This window comes from Cotesia glomerata, linkage group LG9 (genome assembly GCF_020080835.1).
Source record: "Cotesia glomerata isolate CgM1 linkage group LG9, MPM_Cglom_v2.3, whole genome shotgun sequence".
Lineage (NCBI taxonomy): Eukaryota > Metazoa > Arthropoda > Insecta > Hymenoptera > Braconidae > Cotesia > Cotesia glomerata.
This window is the reverse complement of record NC_058166.1, coordinates 19,983,649-20,003,339: the sequence shown is the minus strand read 5'-3', so window position 1 is coordinate 20,003,339 and position 19,691 is coordinate 19,983,649. Positions and strand designations below refer to the sequence as shown.

The window sequence follows — 19,691 nt, the reverse complement described above, 5'->3', positions numbered from 1 at the left end:
AAATATGCAACTCTAATTGTTGTTGAAAAATAAAAATTTATTGAGTATTTTTTTTTTACAAACATAAAAACAAAATTTACCAAATAAAATAAAATGAATATTTTGAAATTTTGAAATTTTTAGCCAATAAAAAGTAAAATTAGAGGGGAATAAAAATGAAATAATCGGTAATAAATATATATAATAAAAATTCTTACCTGAGTGTGTGTAAAAAAAGATTAGTTATCCGGCGGGTCGCGTTAACGTTAAGGATAAGGTTAAAAGTGGCGTCGCGACGCTCTAGCGACGTTGTTGGGAACCCCGGTAGGTAAATTTCGCGACGTCGCGATGCCGATGTAGTAACAATGGCGTCGGGGGAATCCCACCAACGGGTTTTCGAGTGTAAGTCACGCCCATATATCTCTCTCGTTCACCCCTACCTGGAAGAGAGCCAACATACCCTGGTGGTTTGTGAAATCGCGGGATATTCCTCCCCACTTTTAGCTTTACCAAAGAGTCTCGAGTCTGCTGGGGCGATATCCTAGTCCCGCCCATCGTAAAAACGACTCTGTTCGTGTCTGTTATACCCAATAATACATATACTATACTATACTATACTATACTGTACTATACTGTACTGTATACTATATACTATATACTATATAATAGTCTACACAGCGTATCGGATAGACAAGGAGACCCTACAACAAATTCCCCCGTAAAAGGAATGAGAAAGAGAAAGATAGAATGAAGGGTATAGATATAGGTATAGATCCGAGGGGTTTAGATTTGGTTAGTATAAAGTCCAAGTGGGGGGACTTGGAGATGACGACGCCGAAATCCAAAACCGTACGAGCTACGAGGGATCCTCGCGTGAAGGAAAGGCAGACTCTGGTGGTCAATCGGGCGCCGCGCACCGCAGTAGCGACGCGTCACTGCACCCCCAGTTTAGTTGCACGTGCTCCATCGTACCGTCGCTTTATCGGCCAACCAGGCGCAATAAACGCAATAAACCCAATAAACGACAAATATTATTCCTCATCATCGCTCCTACCGATCACTTTATTGTTGGTCATCCTCAATAATAATATTTATATATAACAACATCTTCTTATATATTATCTTATTTATTATCTGCTACTATTTTCAACATTTGTTTATGTTTTATCAAAATTCAAATGAATACTACGAAAAATAAGTGACCATTAATTTATTATTTTATATGGTATATAATTTACGGGAGTGATTAATTGATTCATTATTAATAATAATAATAATAATAATAATAATAAACAGTGGCCCGACGGATAAGTGATTTAAATATAAATAAAATAAAAAACTAATGGCTGCAATAGGACGGTGCTAAAATTTTGTTTTAATGTGATTATAATTATTATAATAATATTGGACGTGATTATTGCTGTTATAAGTTAAATGTACAAATTGATATTACAATATCAAGGAATTACTTATAAATTGTTTTGTTTGATAATATATTGAGAGATTTGCACAATAATAAAATAAACGGTTACTCTGTTGTTGGCGGTGATATTTTTCACCGCTATACTTGTTCCCGGTGATCGGATCCGGCCTGATCACGGCCATTCTCGACACGGTATGTATTTACAATTTTAATTATTCTGTAAAACAATCATTGACTTGTACTACTTGTATTTAATAAGGGAGTAATAATAGTTTTGTTATTTGGATTGGTAAAAGTTATTTCTGATAGAATAGATGGATATGAGGTTTATAAGCTAATAGCAGTATAAAATAACACACGGTAGTGCCTTCTATTATATACATTATATATAATATATATTATAGATCTTGTACCCAACTAACAACGGGATAATACGGATAAATCGGATCTTAGGTTTGTAGGGATTGATTTATACCGTGTAGGGGTAAAATTTCAAATTGTTCGATTATTGTATTTGTAAATTAATTAATTGTTTAAAACAAATTAAAATAAAATAAAATAAAAAATTATTATATTATCTAAATATTATTTAAAGATCCATCTGTAGATCGGTATAATGGTTGAGAGTCAAGAGAGTTTAAAAAAAAATCCCCGTACCGGCTTAATGAAAGCAAAACTCGTTAGCGCCGCGTAAAACTCATTACTTTTCTATTTTGAGTCGACTATTCACCGGCAGCATTACAGTGTAGTTGACTACAGAGTGTTTAATAGTACAGTGTAGTGCTCGGTAATAGGAGGGATAAAAATCTTGCAATGCATTTTGTACCTTTCTCAAACTCTTTAGCTTTAGGATTATGACGTAGTTATAATCATACTCCAGTCTGAAAAGTCCCGAGATCCGAGATCCGAGATCCGAGTTCCCAGTTGCGAAAGGGGACGTTTTTCATTACAACAACTACTTCTACTCTTACTTTTACTGCTATTATATATATATATATATGTATATAAACCTTTTTTATTTTATTATTTTAATTCACTTGTGTGATGTTTCGTACATCAAAAATGCCGACGGTCTTTAGTGCTCTCCAGGCATTTCATCACATTCCCAACAGAGTCAAAGGTGAAAAGAAAAATATAAAAAAAGCTCTGTTTTATCGAATAGAAGCCCCACGACACACCACACACTTTACGTGAATCGTATCGTATTCACTCATTTACGTATTTTATTTATTTTTCTTCAATTACAACCTTTTCTTTTCTTTTATTTTCTTTTTATTAAAATCAAATCAACAAGTCCGTTATTTACTAATTTTATTTTCATTTCTTTAAATTAAAATCTGTGCCAGAAATTTTAATAAATTAATTTAATAATAAATTTAGCGTATGTACACGATAAATTATTTACATAAAATAGCCGCGTTAAACCAACACATAAATCGATATTCAACGTGACCGCTCTCTCATGTAATTAAGTTTTTAAAATAAAAATATTATTACTTTTAATCATTTTCATTTTCTATTTTTAGACTACATTGTTGTTTCATTACAACAGTTTTACTTTTATTTTTTTTATCATTAATTTAATAATGAAAAACTGATAGATTATATTTATTAAATTTAAATCCTATAATAATTTATTAATAATGTAAATTGTATTTGTTTTTAGCACTGTGTTAGCGTGGCCGGAGGCGGCGGGGGTGTCTCAGGTGCCGGAAGTGACGGCGTCTCAGATTACCCGCCGAGCGCTGCGGCTGTTAGGAGCAGAGAAGCGGCCGCGGCGGCGCTGCACGCGGCAAGAACGCTGTTGGGCGCGGGGGTGGCTAACCCTTGCTCGTCCACCCCCGAGCCATCATTTTGGAAAATGCCTCATAAAGGTTTGTCTCACTCTTATTACTTTTAAATATATTTTATCATCCACTCTTGTATTATAATTCATGCCTGATATACAATAAAGACAAAATACACAAGATTTTTTTTTTTTTTTAATATTACCAAGTAAAATTTTTTAAAAATTACCTTGTGGAAAAATTTATAAAATTGGTATTAAATTTTTGGAAAATTATTTAACAGTAAACGTTAAAAATTAATAAGATTTATTTTAATAAAGAAAAAAAAAAAGTAAAACGAGATGAATAAATGAATTTCGAGTTAAATATAATATTTATCTATGGATAAAAAAAAAATGAAATGCGTTATAAATTGGCTGACAATCGTCGGAGCGAAGAATAATCACAATTGTGAGGTAGGCGATGCAAAAAACGATGCCGCGGTAGAACGGCAGAACAGCGAAAATATAAATTCAAATCACCAGATACCGCCGACTCTGATCGCGATCATTTAAATTGTTGTGTACATCACCACTGTCATGGGATTTTAATATAAAATATTAAAAACAAAAGTACATTTGTTTATCGAAATGTACAACACATATTTATATCCCAGATTAATTTTATTATTGTTGCTTTAAATTTAAATAAAATGCTAAAATAATTTTATTTTAAAGATTTAATGTTTTATAAAAATAGATATTAATTTACGATAGTATCGGAATAAGAGAATGAGAATTAAATCATGGCAGCTTCGTGACGATGCTCTGACTCGTTGACGAGGATCCTGACGGATTTTAGCGTCCTGCCAGATCACGCAGCTTCGGGCTCACCGCGGGGCGTTAAATCTTTTTATTTCCATACTATATATATATATATACTCTATACAGTTCTCTATCGGATTTTGTTCGTTTTGTAATTTGTTATTATAAAAATATTTTTTGTAAATTCGGTAGCTAAAAGACTACAAGACACAATTTAATAACTTTTTTTTTTTCTCCTTTCATTATTTTTCTCAGACTCGAGGATCCTGTCTCTGCAGTTTGAAATTCGAGTTGGGAGGATATTTTTATTGCAAAGATAAAAAAAATGAAATATTTGAATAAATTTATCCCCATTTGTCACTTACTATTTTTGTTTCCGGTTGCATAAAATCATAAATTTAAAGTCGAGAATCGAGAATGTTATCGATTAGTTTGAATTCATGAATAATAAATAATTCACAAGTGCTGGAGAGTTTAATCAGTCGCAAAGTGTTAGAATATTTAAATCATAATTGATGTATGAATAAGAATTTAGACCGTGTGTTGTAAAGTATAATTAATTAAAGAATAAAAGAGCCTAAAACTAAAAAACTAAAAAATTAAAAAACTAAAAAAATAAAAGAATCCGTAGAGTGTGAAAATACTTTAACGTGGACTCTATAACCCGAGAAATGAGTTTGTGAGATTAAGATGTGTGTGCTGGTATGTATATGATGATGTGTAGGGAAAAAGAGCAAGTTTAGTTACGGCAGACTATTATATGCAGGGCTTTAAGGGAATAGAAGTTATTCAGTTGGCAGAGGTTAGCTCTTGGTAACCCTATAGCGGCAGTTGGGTGGCTTCTGTCGGGGCAACAGCCCCTTGCACATGCAACCCACAACCCGCAACCCACAACCCGTAACCCGTAACCTGTAACCCGTAACCCTCACTGTGTGTTGGTACCGCAAAAGACTGTCTAGAGAAAGATACTCTTACTCTTATACACTTTCATTTTACCTTGTTATGTTATTCTCACCTAAAACATTCGACCACTAGTTAACCTAGCTAACCTAGCTCTAATCTTCTCACAGAAGCTCATTTAGCTAATTTATTCATTGGTATACCAATATATTGGATTGCTGTGTCAAGTGACTAAATCCGAAAATTTTTAAGCTCTTGTCAGGCTACCAACTTGAAATTATAAATATATCGTAATTGAAATTGAGTTTAAAAAAAAAAAAAAAAAAAAAAAAAAAAAAAATATATATATATATATAAATTTAAGAGTGGAGGGTGCATTATAAAAGTTAAACCACTATTCAACTCATTAGAGAACGTGAGATAGTGTATCGTTTGATGTCTTTGCCATGAAATGAAACTCTGTAGCCTCAGGTGTGTCTATCACTAAAGCCTTAACTCCCTTGCACTCTTAAGTTTACCCAGCAAAGCACACTACTTCAAGAGGAGTATCTTCTATCTTATATCTCCAAGCTTCTACTTTATGTTTAATGTATTTCTCACACGATTTTCCTTCCACACTCAACACATCTTTTCCTCCTCAAACGTTTGTACTCTTTACTCTCCGTTTATTAATTAATTGCGGCTAAATTTTTTACCTTATCTTTCTTTTCTTGGTAACTTGATGGTAAAAACTACGTTACACTACTACTACCTTAACACCTCATACAACACATCAAATTGAATTTTTATTGATTTAAACTTTTTAAAATTTTCACTTTATTATTATCATCATCATCAGAGAGTGTTTAATTGGAGGAAAAAATGAAATTTACCGGTAATTAAATGGATGTTGAGTGAATAATTAAAAAAAAAAAAAAAAGAAAAAGAAAAAAAGTTTTATCGTGTCGGGGGTTTTGTATTGGAATAATACCCAATCAAAAAATTATCCATCGATAATTCCATCAAGTAGATCGTTAATCCATCTAATTGTTGATGATATAATTTCACCCTCAAATGCTCTGCTAGGTGCGGTGGGTCTACTGGGTGGTTAGCTGGATATCCTTTGGTATGTAATCGTCGGAACGCCGGAACGTCGGAACGTTGAAACCTCAGAGCTACGGGTTCTTGCACTTCTCTGTCGAGTTAACGGGAACTTAATGAGTCTCGAAACTAATCGTCGTTGAGTAAGAGAGAGAGAGAGAGAAAGGTATATATATAACTTGAATGTACTGGACAAATACACAAGGTCCTTACGACGAGGGTGTTGGAAAAGAGATTCTTGCTCGTTATCGTCAACTCAAACTCTAAATCTGTGCATGGGCTTGATCTCTCTTTAATCTCTCTAATCTCTTTACTCTCTTTATTCTCTATGTAATGTAAATAATATACATATATGCAGCAAGTGTATAAGTATATAGGTGGATGTTGAAGAGTACCAAGCAAACGTTTGTTTTGTTTTCGATCATCCAGCAGTCACTCATTCAATATAGCTCTCGTGAATGCATCGGACGATGCTCATGGGAAAACGATCTAATTATCCGTACCATTATCGCGCCCGTCAACAAATACCCGCGACGTAAACTTTGCGCTTTAAATTCGAGTATTATTCGCTTGGCGTACTGTGTTTTGTTTCCATTATCGAATTCCCATTAATCAAATTTTCATTCTGTCCTCTTTATATATTTTACTCTCCTCCTCTCGTCATCACTCCTCTCTCGTTTATCCAACTATTCATATATACATATCTACATGAATACACAACGTTCGACATCAACGTAAAAGAGTTTAATCCCGTGTATAGATTATACCGTATAACCTACAGTAATGCTATCATTTTACGCCTCAGTAAATTCTCACCACAATCGATATACTTGATCATTTTCAAATTTTATCATAAATAAATAAATAGTACCCTCTTTTTTTTTTAACTATTTGTTCAAGTAAATAATATAAATTCTTAAAATTTTTCTATGCATTGGTTCTCTCCACTTTGAATTTCAAAATTAAAATTATAACTACAATTATAATTTATAATAATAATGGCTAGAAGGAAAATGATGATGATATTTAAATGTAAAAAATGTAAGAACGGTCGGTTTTCTCTATTCATTTAAATTTTTGTATATTTTTTATGATAAGAAGACTCTTGCTCATTCGGTATAGGATAACGAATAGACTGAGAGAGTTGTAGAATATGTAGTATAAATGTATAAATATATATATATATATATATATATATAATAGAGAGGAGAAGCAGAGACAGAAGCAGGAAGGGGTTGTCAGAGGGTTGTATAAGAGTGTAGTATAGTGTATAAAAGTGGGAGAAAAGGAGGATAGGGTATGTATGGTAGATGAGTCGAAGAGTAAAGTGAGGACGAAGAGGAAAAGAGGGCGTCGTACACCACTAGGATGGGATTTAATCTGTGTCCCGTTTCACGCTCAGCCAAGTGGAACCTTTTTGCCTCACTTTGCGGCATGACTCGCTTTTGCCTGGTCGTCGCGTAGATTAACGCAAAATTATAAATAAAGAATGTGTGCCTGCCGTGTTGTATATATTATATATATATATATATATATAGTTATATTTTCTGTTAGGTTGTAGGCTTCAGTCTGTAGGCGTGTATATTCTCGTGTGCAAACCGACGGTGTGTTCTATTCGCTTCTTTGCTTTTCTCTTTTAATATACATACACTCACTCACTCTCTTATTCAGTGACTAACACAGGCCAACAACTCAACTCTTTTACGCCACCGTCATTCCACTCTCTTTAATTTACTGCATGCCAGGATGCACGCGGTTTTCCTCTTTGTTTGCAACCAGGAGCACTTTTCCCTGTCGTCATCGTCGTTCCTATAAAAACTGATACACTCAATTTTTACTACTTGATATATTTTTAAATCTTTTATATTAAGTAGAAAAAATTATTTTCGGTCAGACATGATAATCTAATTAATTACTATTATTTATTATTATTATTATTATTATTATTATTATTATATTATATTAAAATCTTAATCATCTCTGAAAAGTTTCGAATACTAATAATATTATTGTCAGAGTCTTGCAGTAACAAACTAGGTCATGGCAAGCAAATTAATTAATTAAATAAAAGACGTATTTAGCGTCTTGTTAACAATTTAAAAGAGTATAATTACTTATTAAAAAGAAAATAATATTGTTTTGATTTATTTACAGAAGATGACTTGATGCATGGAGGACCAGGTCTCGGTGGGGGTATGGTCAGCCAGAACTCAATATTCGGATGCTCAACGGCAGGACACAGTGGAGTTAATCAGCTTGGAGGTGTTTACGTTAATGGACGCCCGCTTCCTGATTCAACAAGACAAAAAATCGTCGAGCTGGCTCACAGCGGTGCTAGACCATGTGACATTTCCCGCATACTTCAAGTCAGCAATGGCTGTGTTTCAAAAATTCTCGGAAGGTAAATATTTAAATATAAATAATAATTATAATTTAAATATAATACTTGTATGAGAATTCAAGTAGAAAAAACAATTATTGGGAGTCAAAATAAATTTTAATTGACCACTTGTCTACAATATATTGTATAGAAGCAATTATAAATGGTAATTAAATAAATTTAAGTATAACTCCTTGATGAATTGACAGAAGCGTCTACAGTCTACAGTCTACAGTCTATTATCCGTTGGATCGGTACATGGTAATTGTAGTTGGGCGCGTGCAAGGGGAATTTAAAAGCCGAGAGACTAGCCGCGTAATAACTAGCTTTAGCCCCCGTTACTCTTTCCCCTGTACTGTGCTAGTGACAATAATTCCAATGGAGTATGAACCCCCTACCCGTCAATATACCCATTGATATATATATATATATATATATATATATGTATATATATATATACGTATACATGTACATGTATGTGTAGTTTACCGTGACATTCTTCTTTTCAGAGCTAACCCACACGTCATACAATTTGTGGTCATTACGATTTCAGCCCTTTCATTCTTTTATCTTCTTTTTTCTCTACTACTGTCTACTTACTTGTAATATTAACAATTTATAAATTTAATTTTTTTATTTTTGCTTAATTACAGATATTACGAAACAGGATCAATAAAACCACGTGCAATCGGTGGAAGTAAACCACGAGTAGCAACGACACCAGTTGTAAATAAAATAGCTGATTATAAACGTGAATGTCCATCAATATTTGCATGGGAAATACGTGATCGATTGCTGCAAGAGGGTGTTTGTAATAATGACAATATACCTAGCGTAAGTATTTATTATTTTTTTATTTTTTTATTTTTAGTATCTAAATAATTAAAACAGTGTATGTATAGTTATTATAACTTATATAATAACTATATAGCTATAAAATTAATAGTATTTAGTAATGTAGAGATTTTAGTAGCGTAGTTAAAAGTCTCCCTATCATCGGTAGGTAGAGGGAATAGCGGCTGGTCCGCCACACAGCAGCCGCAGCCTTAGCCTCGATGCAGGCCATTACACGCGCGACCAAACACGAATAATTGTTAACCAACACGCTTAACTGATCCCATTCAGTTTATTCTCTGGCCGGTTTCCGCCATCCGCCATCCGCTATCCGCCCCCTTATATTGCGCCAGAGCACAGACGAGCAAATAACCCACCCTGGTAAAGACAAGGCCTCTACTCTATTCGAGTACACCAGTTCACTACTTCAGTATACACATTATATACATATATACAGAGAAAAGTGCGAGTACAAGCGTTAGTCCAAATCCTAAACCCACCAACAACTACATATTACCCCATACATATATATATATATATATATGGCTCGCTTTCACCAGCTTTCAACTCGCCAACATCAGCTCTTGTTATTATTACGGGGAGAGATGATAATTTTACGCCAGTATTCTCTTACACTCGACATACGGACTCGATTTTTTTTTTTTTTTTTTTTTTCATTATTGTTATTTGAGAATGAATGTACTGAAATGACGACACATCCGCGACTACAATAATGACTTGAACGCGTGGCAATTTAGTATTGAATGAACCCTTGGCATCACTCCCTTAGGTTAGTCTGACTAGCTATCTAGCTGACTGTCTGTATCCGGAGTTTTTTGGTCCTGTCCTACGTGATGAGCCTAGACGAACGCAAGCTCTCTCTTCATGAGGATGTTTGTGAGATTCAGATATAGGGGGATATAGGATGATCATGTAAGGGCGGAATGGACATCCTCCGGTACACGTAATCGACCGATTACCCTCCTACTATCGTATTGACGAGACTTTGATTAGGGTCGAGTGGATAGATCCGACCGGCAAGTTTAAGTCTAAGTGCTCATACCACTATTATTATTATTATTATTATTATTATTATCATCATCATCATCATCATTGTGTTGTTGTTGTTATTATTGTTATATATTTAGTTGACTTTCTTTTTTGAGTATAATTTACTTTAAGAAATAAAAGTATATAAAATTTATTTAACTACAAACTATTCTAGTTAGCGAGTGGTTTGTGCTCGTTATAACTTATAACTATATAGCTGTATATAACTTGGCCGCAACAACGGACGCAAAAGTACCTGCGGTTTAAATCTCAAATAGTACAATTCATTTGATCCCTTTGAAAATGAAAATAAAAATAAAAATAAAAAAGGATCTATATATCTATCTATCTATCTATCTATCTGAGAGGCCATCAAGCTTTTCAGTTGTATATTTTAACCATAAATAATTGATGATACGATAATATTCTGTGCTCCAGGTGTCCTCAATCAACAGGGTGCTAAGAAACCTGGCCTCGCAGAAGGAGCAACAGGCAGCCGCGGTTCAAGCTCACCAGGGTGCCGAGAGTGTCTACGACAAGCTGAGGATGTTCAACGGACAGGCGACAGGATGGCCACCGGCTTGGTACTCGGCTACACCTTCCCATCATCCTCTTGCCACTGGAATACCGACAACAGCCGCTCCCGGAACTGGACAGTCTTTATTACCCGGTGGTCAATTACATCCGAGAGACGATTCCCTTCTCAAACGTTCTGGTAAATATATCTTCTATTATTATTATTATTATTATTATTATTATTATTTTTGTTGGAGGGTATATAAATTTAATCTTTCGAGTGCTCGATTATTCCCGCGTGAGAGTATTTATTTTATTTCTGTCAGAGAATTGTCAAGGCAACGTAAGAATTTCGAGTGTAAGCCGGAAGAAAATATATATCGCTGGTAAAGTGCATCCGATATATATATATATATTGTAGTTGAATTAAATCTAAAAATTTATAAATGTATACAGAGTAAAATTCGGAGCAGTATAATGTAATAATAGGATCTGTGGAATCAGTGAACCGAGATGTAGATAGAGATGGAGATTGCGGGTGCAGATTGGCCTTACAGATGACGACTGTTCCAGATGCTTGATTTTACTGTACCTACTATACCTCCAACCTAATACTACTTTGCTTTCCTATTCAATAGACAGATTAACGTCGCCACCAAAGTGTTATCTCTTTCTCTCTCTCTCTCTCTCTTTCTCTCTCAGGTTTACTTGTTTTCCTCCTCTTTACTTGTCACTCACGCTGTTGCGTATAGTATATATGCAGAGACTCTTCTCCATCAGGCTTGAGACAACCCTAGACAACAGTATGCAGATTCTATTTAAATTCTCGACTGTTGTAACAGCTATTTTAATTGTGAGAGCTGATTAATTAGATTTATTGTCGCTCAAAACTACAATATTAATTTAAGCATTATTTTTTTTTTTTTTTTTAAATTTCATTACAATAAAGAGTAAATGGAAGGTAAATAATTACTAACCAAACAAGACATTGAGGTACGTTTGAATGAAATTGAGTGAATTGAAATGAATAGCAATCGAGACATCGTGTTCCTATGATCTAACTAGTTTTCACAGTAAAGCAGAGTGAACCAGAGCTAACCATATAGCAAGAGAGGAATCAGAGGCTGGATGGGTGTTGAGGCGTAGTTAGATACCAAGCTGCTTTAAACACACACACACACACACACACACACACACACATAGAATATAGTGTGACAAGTTACTACAAGGCTACAAGTTACATGTACTATCAACGCTTGTCCACTCTTTCTCTCTCAGTATTTCTCAGTATTTCTCAGCATCTCTCTGTCTCGGTATTTTCCGAGGAAATGTCTGGGCTGAATTCAACTACGAGAATGTTAGAGGATAACGAGTAGAACGAGGGTGTATTACTGTTAGTGCTGGCGAGAGTACTAGTATGATAGTGATAGCAAGTATAATGGTGATGGTGAAAATTCAGAAGGACAAAGAGGTCACAGATAGCTGAACTGAGCTGAGCTGAGCTGAGAAGTGATGAGAGTGAGAGTAAGAATATAAGAGTGAGAGTGAGCAAGCAAGAAACTGAGCAGCTGACGTTCAGATAGAATCCATTCTAGCATCATCCCCTGGTCCCCTTCGTCATCGAACAGTCCGAGGAGCTAGCAGCCAGCCAGCCAGCCAGCCAGCCAGCCAGCCAGCTATCCCGGCACTAACTCTCGAGCCGACAGAGCCGACAGAGCAAAGGGTCCAGAGCTCTATAACTATATTGATGTCGATGTAGATGTTGTAGGATGTAGGTTGTAGGTTGAAGGACGGGAGGGATGATAGAGAAAGCCGAGGGTTCGGTGCGCACAGGCGGAAGATAATCGTCGCCCTTCAGGGCTTGACAGCAGCCTCTAGCCTCTACTCTCTACTCTCTGTTCGCTTCTCGCTCCTCGCTCGTTGCTATATATAGATCTGGTTTATGTGAACAAGTTAGATGTTGATGGTGATGCTGTAGACGCTTTATGCTTTGCATCATGTCTCTCACCTCAACTTATTTATCTATACATTGTTTACTCATTCAAAAATACTTTTATTTATATATTTATAATTATTTTCTGTATTTGTTTAAATAGATACCGGGTCTCTGCTGACACATCAACAGGAAACAACCTCTGACGGTAATTCTGATCACAACTCATCCGGGGACGAAGATTCACAGGTTCGACTTAGGCTCAAACGTAAATTACAACGCAATCGTACATCTTTTTCAAATGATCAAATCGACGCTCTCGAGAAAGGTATGAAAACACACACATTTTTTATTTTTTTCACCATCAATTTAGTCTCGATAAATAAACAAATAAATAAATAGAGGCAGACTAATGACGCGCACTTGTTGCAATGTTGCTCTTATTACAGAATTCGAGCGGACCCATTACCCGGATGTATTTGCACGAGAACGTCTCGCCGAGAAGATTGGATTGCCTGAGGCACGTATCCAGGTGAGTGTGAATGTGTACGAGTGTGTGGGGGCGTGCCTCTAACATTTAAAGGCTCCGTTCAAACGAAACAAACTATTGTTCATTAAGTGCTTCGATAAAAACAACTATATGACATCTTTTTTTTATTGTCTCTTGTTTTAATTATATACACTGATATAAAAATTATATAACTTTATCTTATGACGATGATGATAAAATATTTGAAAATTTAATTAATACAATATGGAATTTAAAAATAAAAAATAATAATTAAAATTTGATCGTTAGTTATTGCGGAATAATGATAATAATAATAATTATTATTATTTTAATTAATACATAACAACGAAAACGTCATGAGGTGACGTATGGCGAGTACAAGCTAATATGTACGCAGCCTTGTCGTACATTGTTTGGATGTAGCCTCCTGCCGCTGCCACTGCCGACACACAATAGTGTATAGTGGCACACGGTACCGAGCACCCGTTCCCGGTTATACCCGTTATACCCGTCACCCGTCAACCGTTACCCGTTACCCGTTACCCGGCGGTCAGAGCAGAGGTACTGGGTGCCTGTGAATGAACAAGACAGGGACAGAAAGATAGAAAGATAGAAAGATAGAAAGATAGAGAAGCGGACAACAACACAGGTTGAGGATTGGCCGTGATATAAACGCAAAAGGGGTTTCAGTCAGCGAGGTAGTTGTTGTCGGGAGGTAGGCGGCCGTGGGGCTTGAACCAAGCGTTATGTGGACGTACAAACAGTGCAAGACCATGTTGACGCATGTTTTCAAGCCTCGTTGGCTGGTATTGATCTTGCTAAGTGCAGGAAACTAACAGACGAACTCCGCCGCTCTGGGAACAACTCACGGAAAATTCCAATCTCTGTCAAGTCAGACCATTCTCATTTTTCTTTCACTTTCTTTTTTTTATTATATCCAATTTTATTCCAAATCCAAAATTTATTTTGTTGATTTCTTAATTGTGTCAGAGGTTATAAACAAAAAAACAAAAAAATTTATATCGGCGATTGTATTTATTATAAGTGATAATGATAATAAAAGAAAAGAGAAAAGAATAGAAGAGAAAATACGGTGGTATTGAGGGATGAGGGTTTGAAACTCTGGAGAAGAGAAGCAAGGCCTAAGAGGGTTCTTCGTACAACCGGGATACCATGGCAACGACGCGTCCCCGGGGAGGTTGCCCTCTGATTGGCCGATCCTACTTCTACTTCAATATCTATATAGATAGATATACTATACTTGGGAATTCAGTAGTACGCACCCTGAGGGTATGGGATTATAATGGGGCCTCTTGAAATGGCCGAAAAGCTGTTGGTTCCATCCATTTTGGATGCTTCTCTTCTACAGTATTATATATACTATATATATACATATATATATATATATGATGGAATTTACAGCAACGGTCTACTGATACTAATGCTGATATTAAATCGAATAGAACGGAAGCCATGGAGGCGCGTAACCGTGTAACTTGCGTCTGACTCGACACCGATTTTACTACTTGGTGGAATGCCTGAGAGAGTGGGTTATGATTGGGAATAACATTTTAATACTCAAAACAACGAGTATTTATTATTACTAATATTTAGTATTTTTTTCTAAATATAATTACAGGTTTGGTTCAGTAATAGACGGGCCAAGTGGCGACGGGAGGAAAAATTACGAAATCAAAGACGTGCTGCTGTTGATCAAGTGGTTGGCGGAGGAGCTGGTGGAATTTCAGGTGGTTCTGCACCACCTGCTGCTACTCCTGCTACTCCTAGAATACCTCTAAATGCTGGATTTAACGCCATGTACTCATCTATCCCTCAACCGATTGCTACAATGCCAGACACTTACAGGTCAATTTAGTGTTATTTTAAAAAATATTTAACATAAATTTTGATGAATTAAAATAAAATAAAATAAAATAAAATAAAATAAAATATTTTTAATGAAAATATAATAAGGGTTGAATTTGATGATTTGATGGTTTGTTCAGTTCAATGACTAGTAGTTTGGGTGGATCAATGGGAGGCAGTTGTCTGCAACAGCGAGCCGAAGGATACCCGGCGTACGTATTTCACGAGCCACTGCACTCTTTAACCCAGTCTTATTCTCATCACACGACCGCGGCGCATTCGCAACCCCATCGCGGCATACCGACCTCCCACGGTGGAACACCGAGCACACCGGGGGGTCAACCGACCGGTCCAGGAGGGGCACCATACCAACCTACCACTTCAACAGCCACTGGTAAGTAAATTAAATCACTTTTAATTGGCATCCTTTCGTTTATTATCATACACTCTCTCACATTCTTTTAATTACCGCATTTTTTCTTTCTTTTTTTTTTTTTTCTAATTCTTTTTTATATTCTTTATTTACTTTACTTAATTTTTTCTTTCAACAGACAACCAACTAACTTAATTTAAATAAAATAGACTAATTGGTATTTACGAAAAAAAAAAAAATATATATATATATATATGTATATATGTATATTTTTACTCGGGGTTTAAAGTTTATTTTTTTATATTATTATATATGTGAAGAGATGAGAAAAGCTTAGAGAATGCTTGTAAAATGCTAATGCGCCGGATACGGATAATTTTTCTACTCATGTACTTTGTGAAATATACAGAGGCAAAATCCTCGTTGCATATTTTGTTGTTCCGGCTTTCTATGCCAAATTACTTACTCATTTAACTCGTATTAATTTTAATAATACGTTAATTAGCTTATTACCAAAGCTTTTCCTTCCTTTAAATATTTTATGTACATTTTATTTATTTAAAAAGGGTATAAATAAATAAATAAAGTAATGTTTAGATAAAAATAAAAGATGACATGATGACACGTGTGTGACATGACAAAGGAATTAAAATCGGGGTTTTGAAAGGAAAATCAAAATTTAAATCAATAGATACTGGATGAGGACTTTGTGTGATGTATTTTTTAACGCTACACCCGAGTACACCCACACCTATAGATATTCATGGAAAAAAGGTTGAATAAAAATAAAAATTGAAATTTAAAAAAAAAAAAAAAAAACAAACAATAGCCAAAGTGAAAAGAAAAACTGTTGGACTGATCGGGGAATACTACTATACCAGAAACGAGCTCAATACTCAATACTCGATACTCAATACTCAATACAGTGAATCTAAACCACCACCGCGGCCACACGATCTATATCTATACATTATTTTTATTTTATCTATATCTATCAACAATAGTAGCATATATAGTATATACCTAGATACATACGAACACACACTCACATTAATACCAATGGAATAACGAAATTGTAAAAGGATTTTAAAACAAATCTCGCATGGACGCCGTGGGGTGAATCGAAGAATGGGATGTTTGGCGGTTTTCTCTCTGAATTTTCCATTTTCCACAATTCTCACTGACTATTTTCTCTTTGCCTTTACGATTTTTCTCTTCCTCTATCCTCTACCTTCCAAATTTATCTATATAGATATACATCTTTTTCTATCCATCCAGCTGTATACTTCCGGCACCCCTCTTGCGTTTAACGAAACTCGCGTTGGTGGTAGGGTTTGGAAAGCATCACCCTCTCTGTATAGAATCTACCTCCTCTTGCTCCTCTTGCTCCTCTTACCCTCTTTGTAGAGCCCGCGGGTTAGAGAGTTGGAGGGTTGGACGGTAGAAGGCGAACGTGGATGTGGATGGGTTGGGTCTCGCCTCGGCTGGGCGAGCGCTCAATAACGTGCGAACCCAAAGGGGAGGAAATAGGGACCATATCGTGCAGGAATGGTGTACTATTATATATTATATACATATATATATATATATACATATAACACTCCGTTGGAATGGTGACGAAAAAACCATCTATTTATTTTTATTACTAATATTTCACTTATTTTCACTTACGCTAGAGAGAGATACAAAATATTAAATAAATCTTTCTAAATTAATAGTAATTTAAAGAGATATAATGATTATGAAAAAAAAAAAAAAAAAAAAAAAAACAAATGCAATCTCATCTCCATGTAAACAGGAGTGATATCAGCTGGTGTATCAGTTCCGGTTCAAATACCGTCGCAGACTCCAGATTTAGCGAGCAACTACTGGCCGCGACTTCAGTGATCCCAGCTTTTCGGGTTCCCGCCGACGAGTCTTCTCGTCGGACAGGAGAGCCCGCCTCCTTCAGCGCCGACACCGGGGACTCTGACACGGCCACTTCTCGCTTCTCTGGGTCTACCCACGCATCAACTGCATTCGCCAGCAGTGGTCCATCATCATCACCATCATAATCATCAGCAACAGCAACAGCAACAGCAGCATCAAACCGCCAGCACACCGGCCACCACACCGGTCAACACTACATCTGACGCCTCTGAGTGAGTCCAAAAGTCACCAACACGACTTGCTCATTTTCGGCCTGGATTTTTACTTTATTTTTTAGTTTTTTCTTTCTTTTTTTTTTTTTTTTTTTTTTTTTTTAATTGTTTTTATAAAAAATAATCTAATTAATAAAACAGTGGAGTGATATCCGGATCACACAGGGTTTACGCGCTTATTTAAATTATTTATTGCATTAGTACAAAAAATAAAAAATTAATAAAAATTATAAAAAGGTAAAATATTTCTGCAGATTGTCTGCAGCGGTTTAAGATCGATTGTGCTCAATTTAAATGTCTGTGTCTGTGAGGAGAGTATGGTAATTGCGAAATGAAGGAAGAGACAGACAAAGAAGGAAAAGAAAAGAACGAGTAGAGTTAGAGTTTAAGAGGAAAGAGAAGGATGGGATTATTAAGAGGGGTGGTGGCTCGAACCAAGAATTGGGGTTGAAGAAAAGTGAACAGAACCGAAGGAAACTTTCAACCCGGTGTTTGGGTGAATGAGAGCAAGTGAGTAAACTCGTTGTAGAGGGATTCAACTTTTATAGGAGCTACAACGGCTGCCGGTATTCTCGCGAGATTTGCTGTTGGGGTGATTCGCGGGATGAGCTAGCTGTTTTTTGGGTTCCCAGCAGTTGAATCAAGTCAACTAAAGGGAAACTCGATGCTGATAATAGTAAGGGTGGCTTTCTTAGGGTCGGCCATCGCGCTCAACTATAGTTATGGCGGATGCCGACGCTCTTTTTTCTTTTCTTTTCTTTTTTTTTTCTTTTTTTTATTTTTTTTTTTTTTTTTTTTTGTTCACAACAATCTAACTCATTTCAACAATTCAATTTTAATATCATTTTTTTTGTTTTTTATTTTAATTTATATTATTTTTCATTAAATTATAAATATATAGAAATTCTAAGCAACACTGTTAGTGAAGAAGCGCGAATAGTTTAATTCAATGGACCGATTTGTAATGAATTATTTAAATAAGAATCATAAATGCTCTCATTAAATTACATCAAACAAACACATTTATGAGATTAAATTACTTGAATTATTATCAAGTGTAGATGATGTAAAAATAATTGTAAAATAGACTTTGTTACTTTATCTAGTAAATATTATAAATAAAAAGAATGCTGGTAAATAAGTAACAGCTATTGTATATAACGCATCAGTGGAAAAGACCAGTTATATGTTCAGACGTAAAAATGTAGACTTAGCAGATGATAATAAAATCAAATACAGATAAATACATACAACAATTAACCACTAATCATAAATAGTAATCCATATAAACCAGACACAATTTTAACCAACCTGTTAATCCTTGAAATTAATCTTGTAGTCGCGATTATATTGTTTGTTAAAACTGTTTCTAAACAATCAGTGATTTAATAATAATAATAATAATAATAATAACAAAAATAATACAAATAATTAATACCGTTAGTTCAGTAGTCCGTGGCTAGTAATGCAAATATTTAATTTAAAAGTAATAAATCTATATTGTGTTGTTTGATATTTATCATAATCATTACCAAAAGGGTTTATTTACGCGACTACTCAAAGGTTCTAGCAATAATTTAATTTATTGAAAATGAAATATTAATAATCGGATTTAAATAAACCCAAGTGCATTTGCATTTAATAATTTAAAGTTATATAAATAAATAATAAAACAATCACTGTATGAATTTAGCGTAACGTTAAAATGATAAAACATGTTTCATTCGATCTCATAATCACAGTCAATAGTTAGTTTATTTCGACAACAAGAAAGTTTATTATTAAAGTAAAACGCTAATAACCTACAATATTATTGCAAAATGTACTGTTGTAATAATAATAATAATAATAATAATAATAATAATAATAATAATAATAATAATAATATTAATATTAATATTAATAACAATAATTATAATACTAATAACAATAATAATATTAATTACGATTATAGTACCAAATAAATCAATCTAGATGAATCATTTATCCACGATAAAACAAATTTTATTGTATCAAATACAAATAAATAATAATAACTAATTAGACAAATCGACTAAAGTCACGAGTAATAGTCGTAAATTTATATTTTTGGAATCAAAATCGAGTTATTTAATA

The 19,691-nt window shown here is 34.7% G+C and overlaps 1 protein-coding gene across 2 annotated transcripts; it reads left to right on the top strand.

The window, feature by feature from the left end:
- Nucleotides 1-820: 820 nt before the first annotated feature.
- Nucleotides 821-18,091, top strand: LOC123272020 (paired box protein Pax-6). 2 transcript variants are annotated; one of them, XM_044738619.1, is made up of 10 exons: nucleotides 821-1,594; nucleotides 3,069-3,276; nucleotides 8,127-8,373; nucleotides 9,006-9,186; nucleotides 10,675-10,951; nucleotides 12,849-13,013; nucleotides 13,135-13,205; nucleotides 14,836-15,062; nucleotides 15,203-15,456; nucleotides 17,234-18,091. In XM_044738619.1, the coding sequence occupies exons 2-10, from the start codon at nucleotides 3,264-3,266 to the stop codon at nucleotides 17,320-17,322; spliced, it is 1,524 nt and encodes a 507-aa protein (XP_044594554.1). In that variant the 5' UTR covers nucleotides 821-1,594; nucleotides 3,069-3,263; the 3' UTR covers nucleotides 17,323-18,091. The 2 variants fall into 2 exon arrangements, with proteins under 2 accessions (XP_044594554.1, XP_044594553.1); XM_044738618.1 differs by having other exon boundaries at nucleotides 822-1,594; nucleotides 13,135-13,217.
- The last annotated feature ends 1,600 nt before the right edge of the window (nucleotides 18,092-19,691 follow it).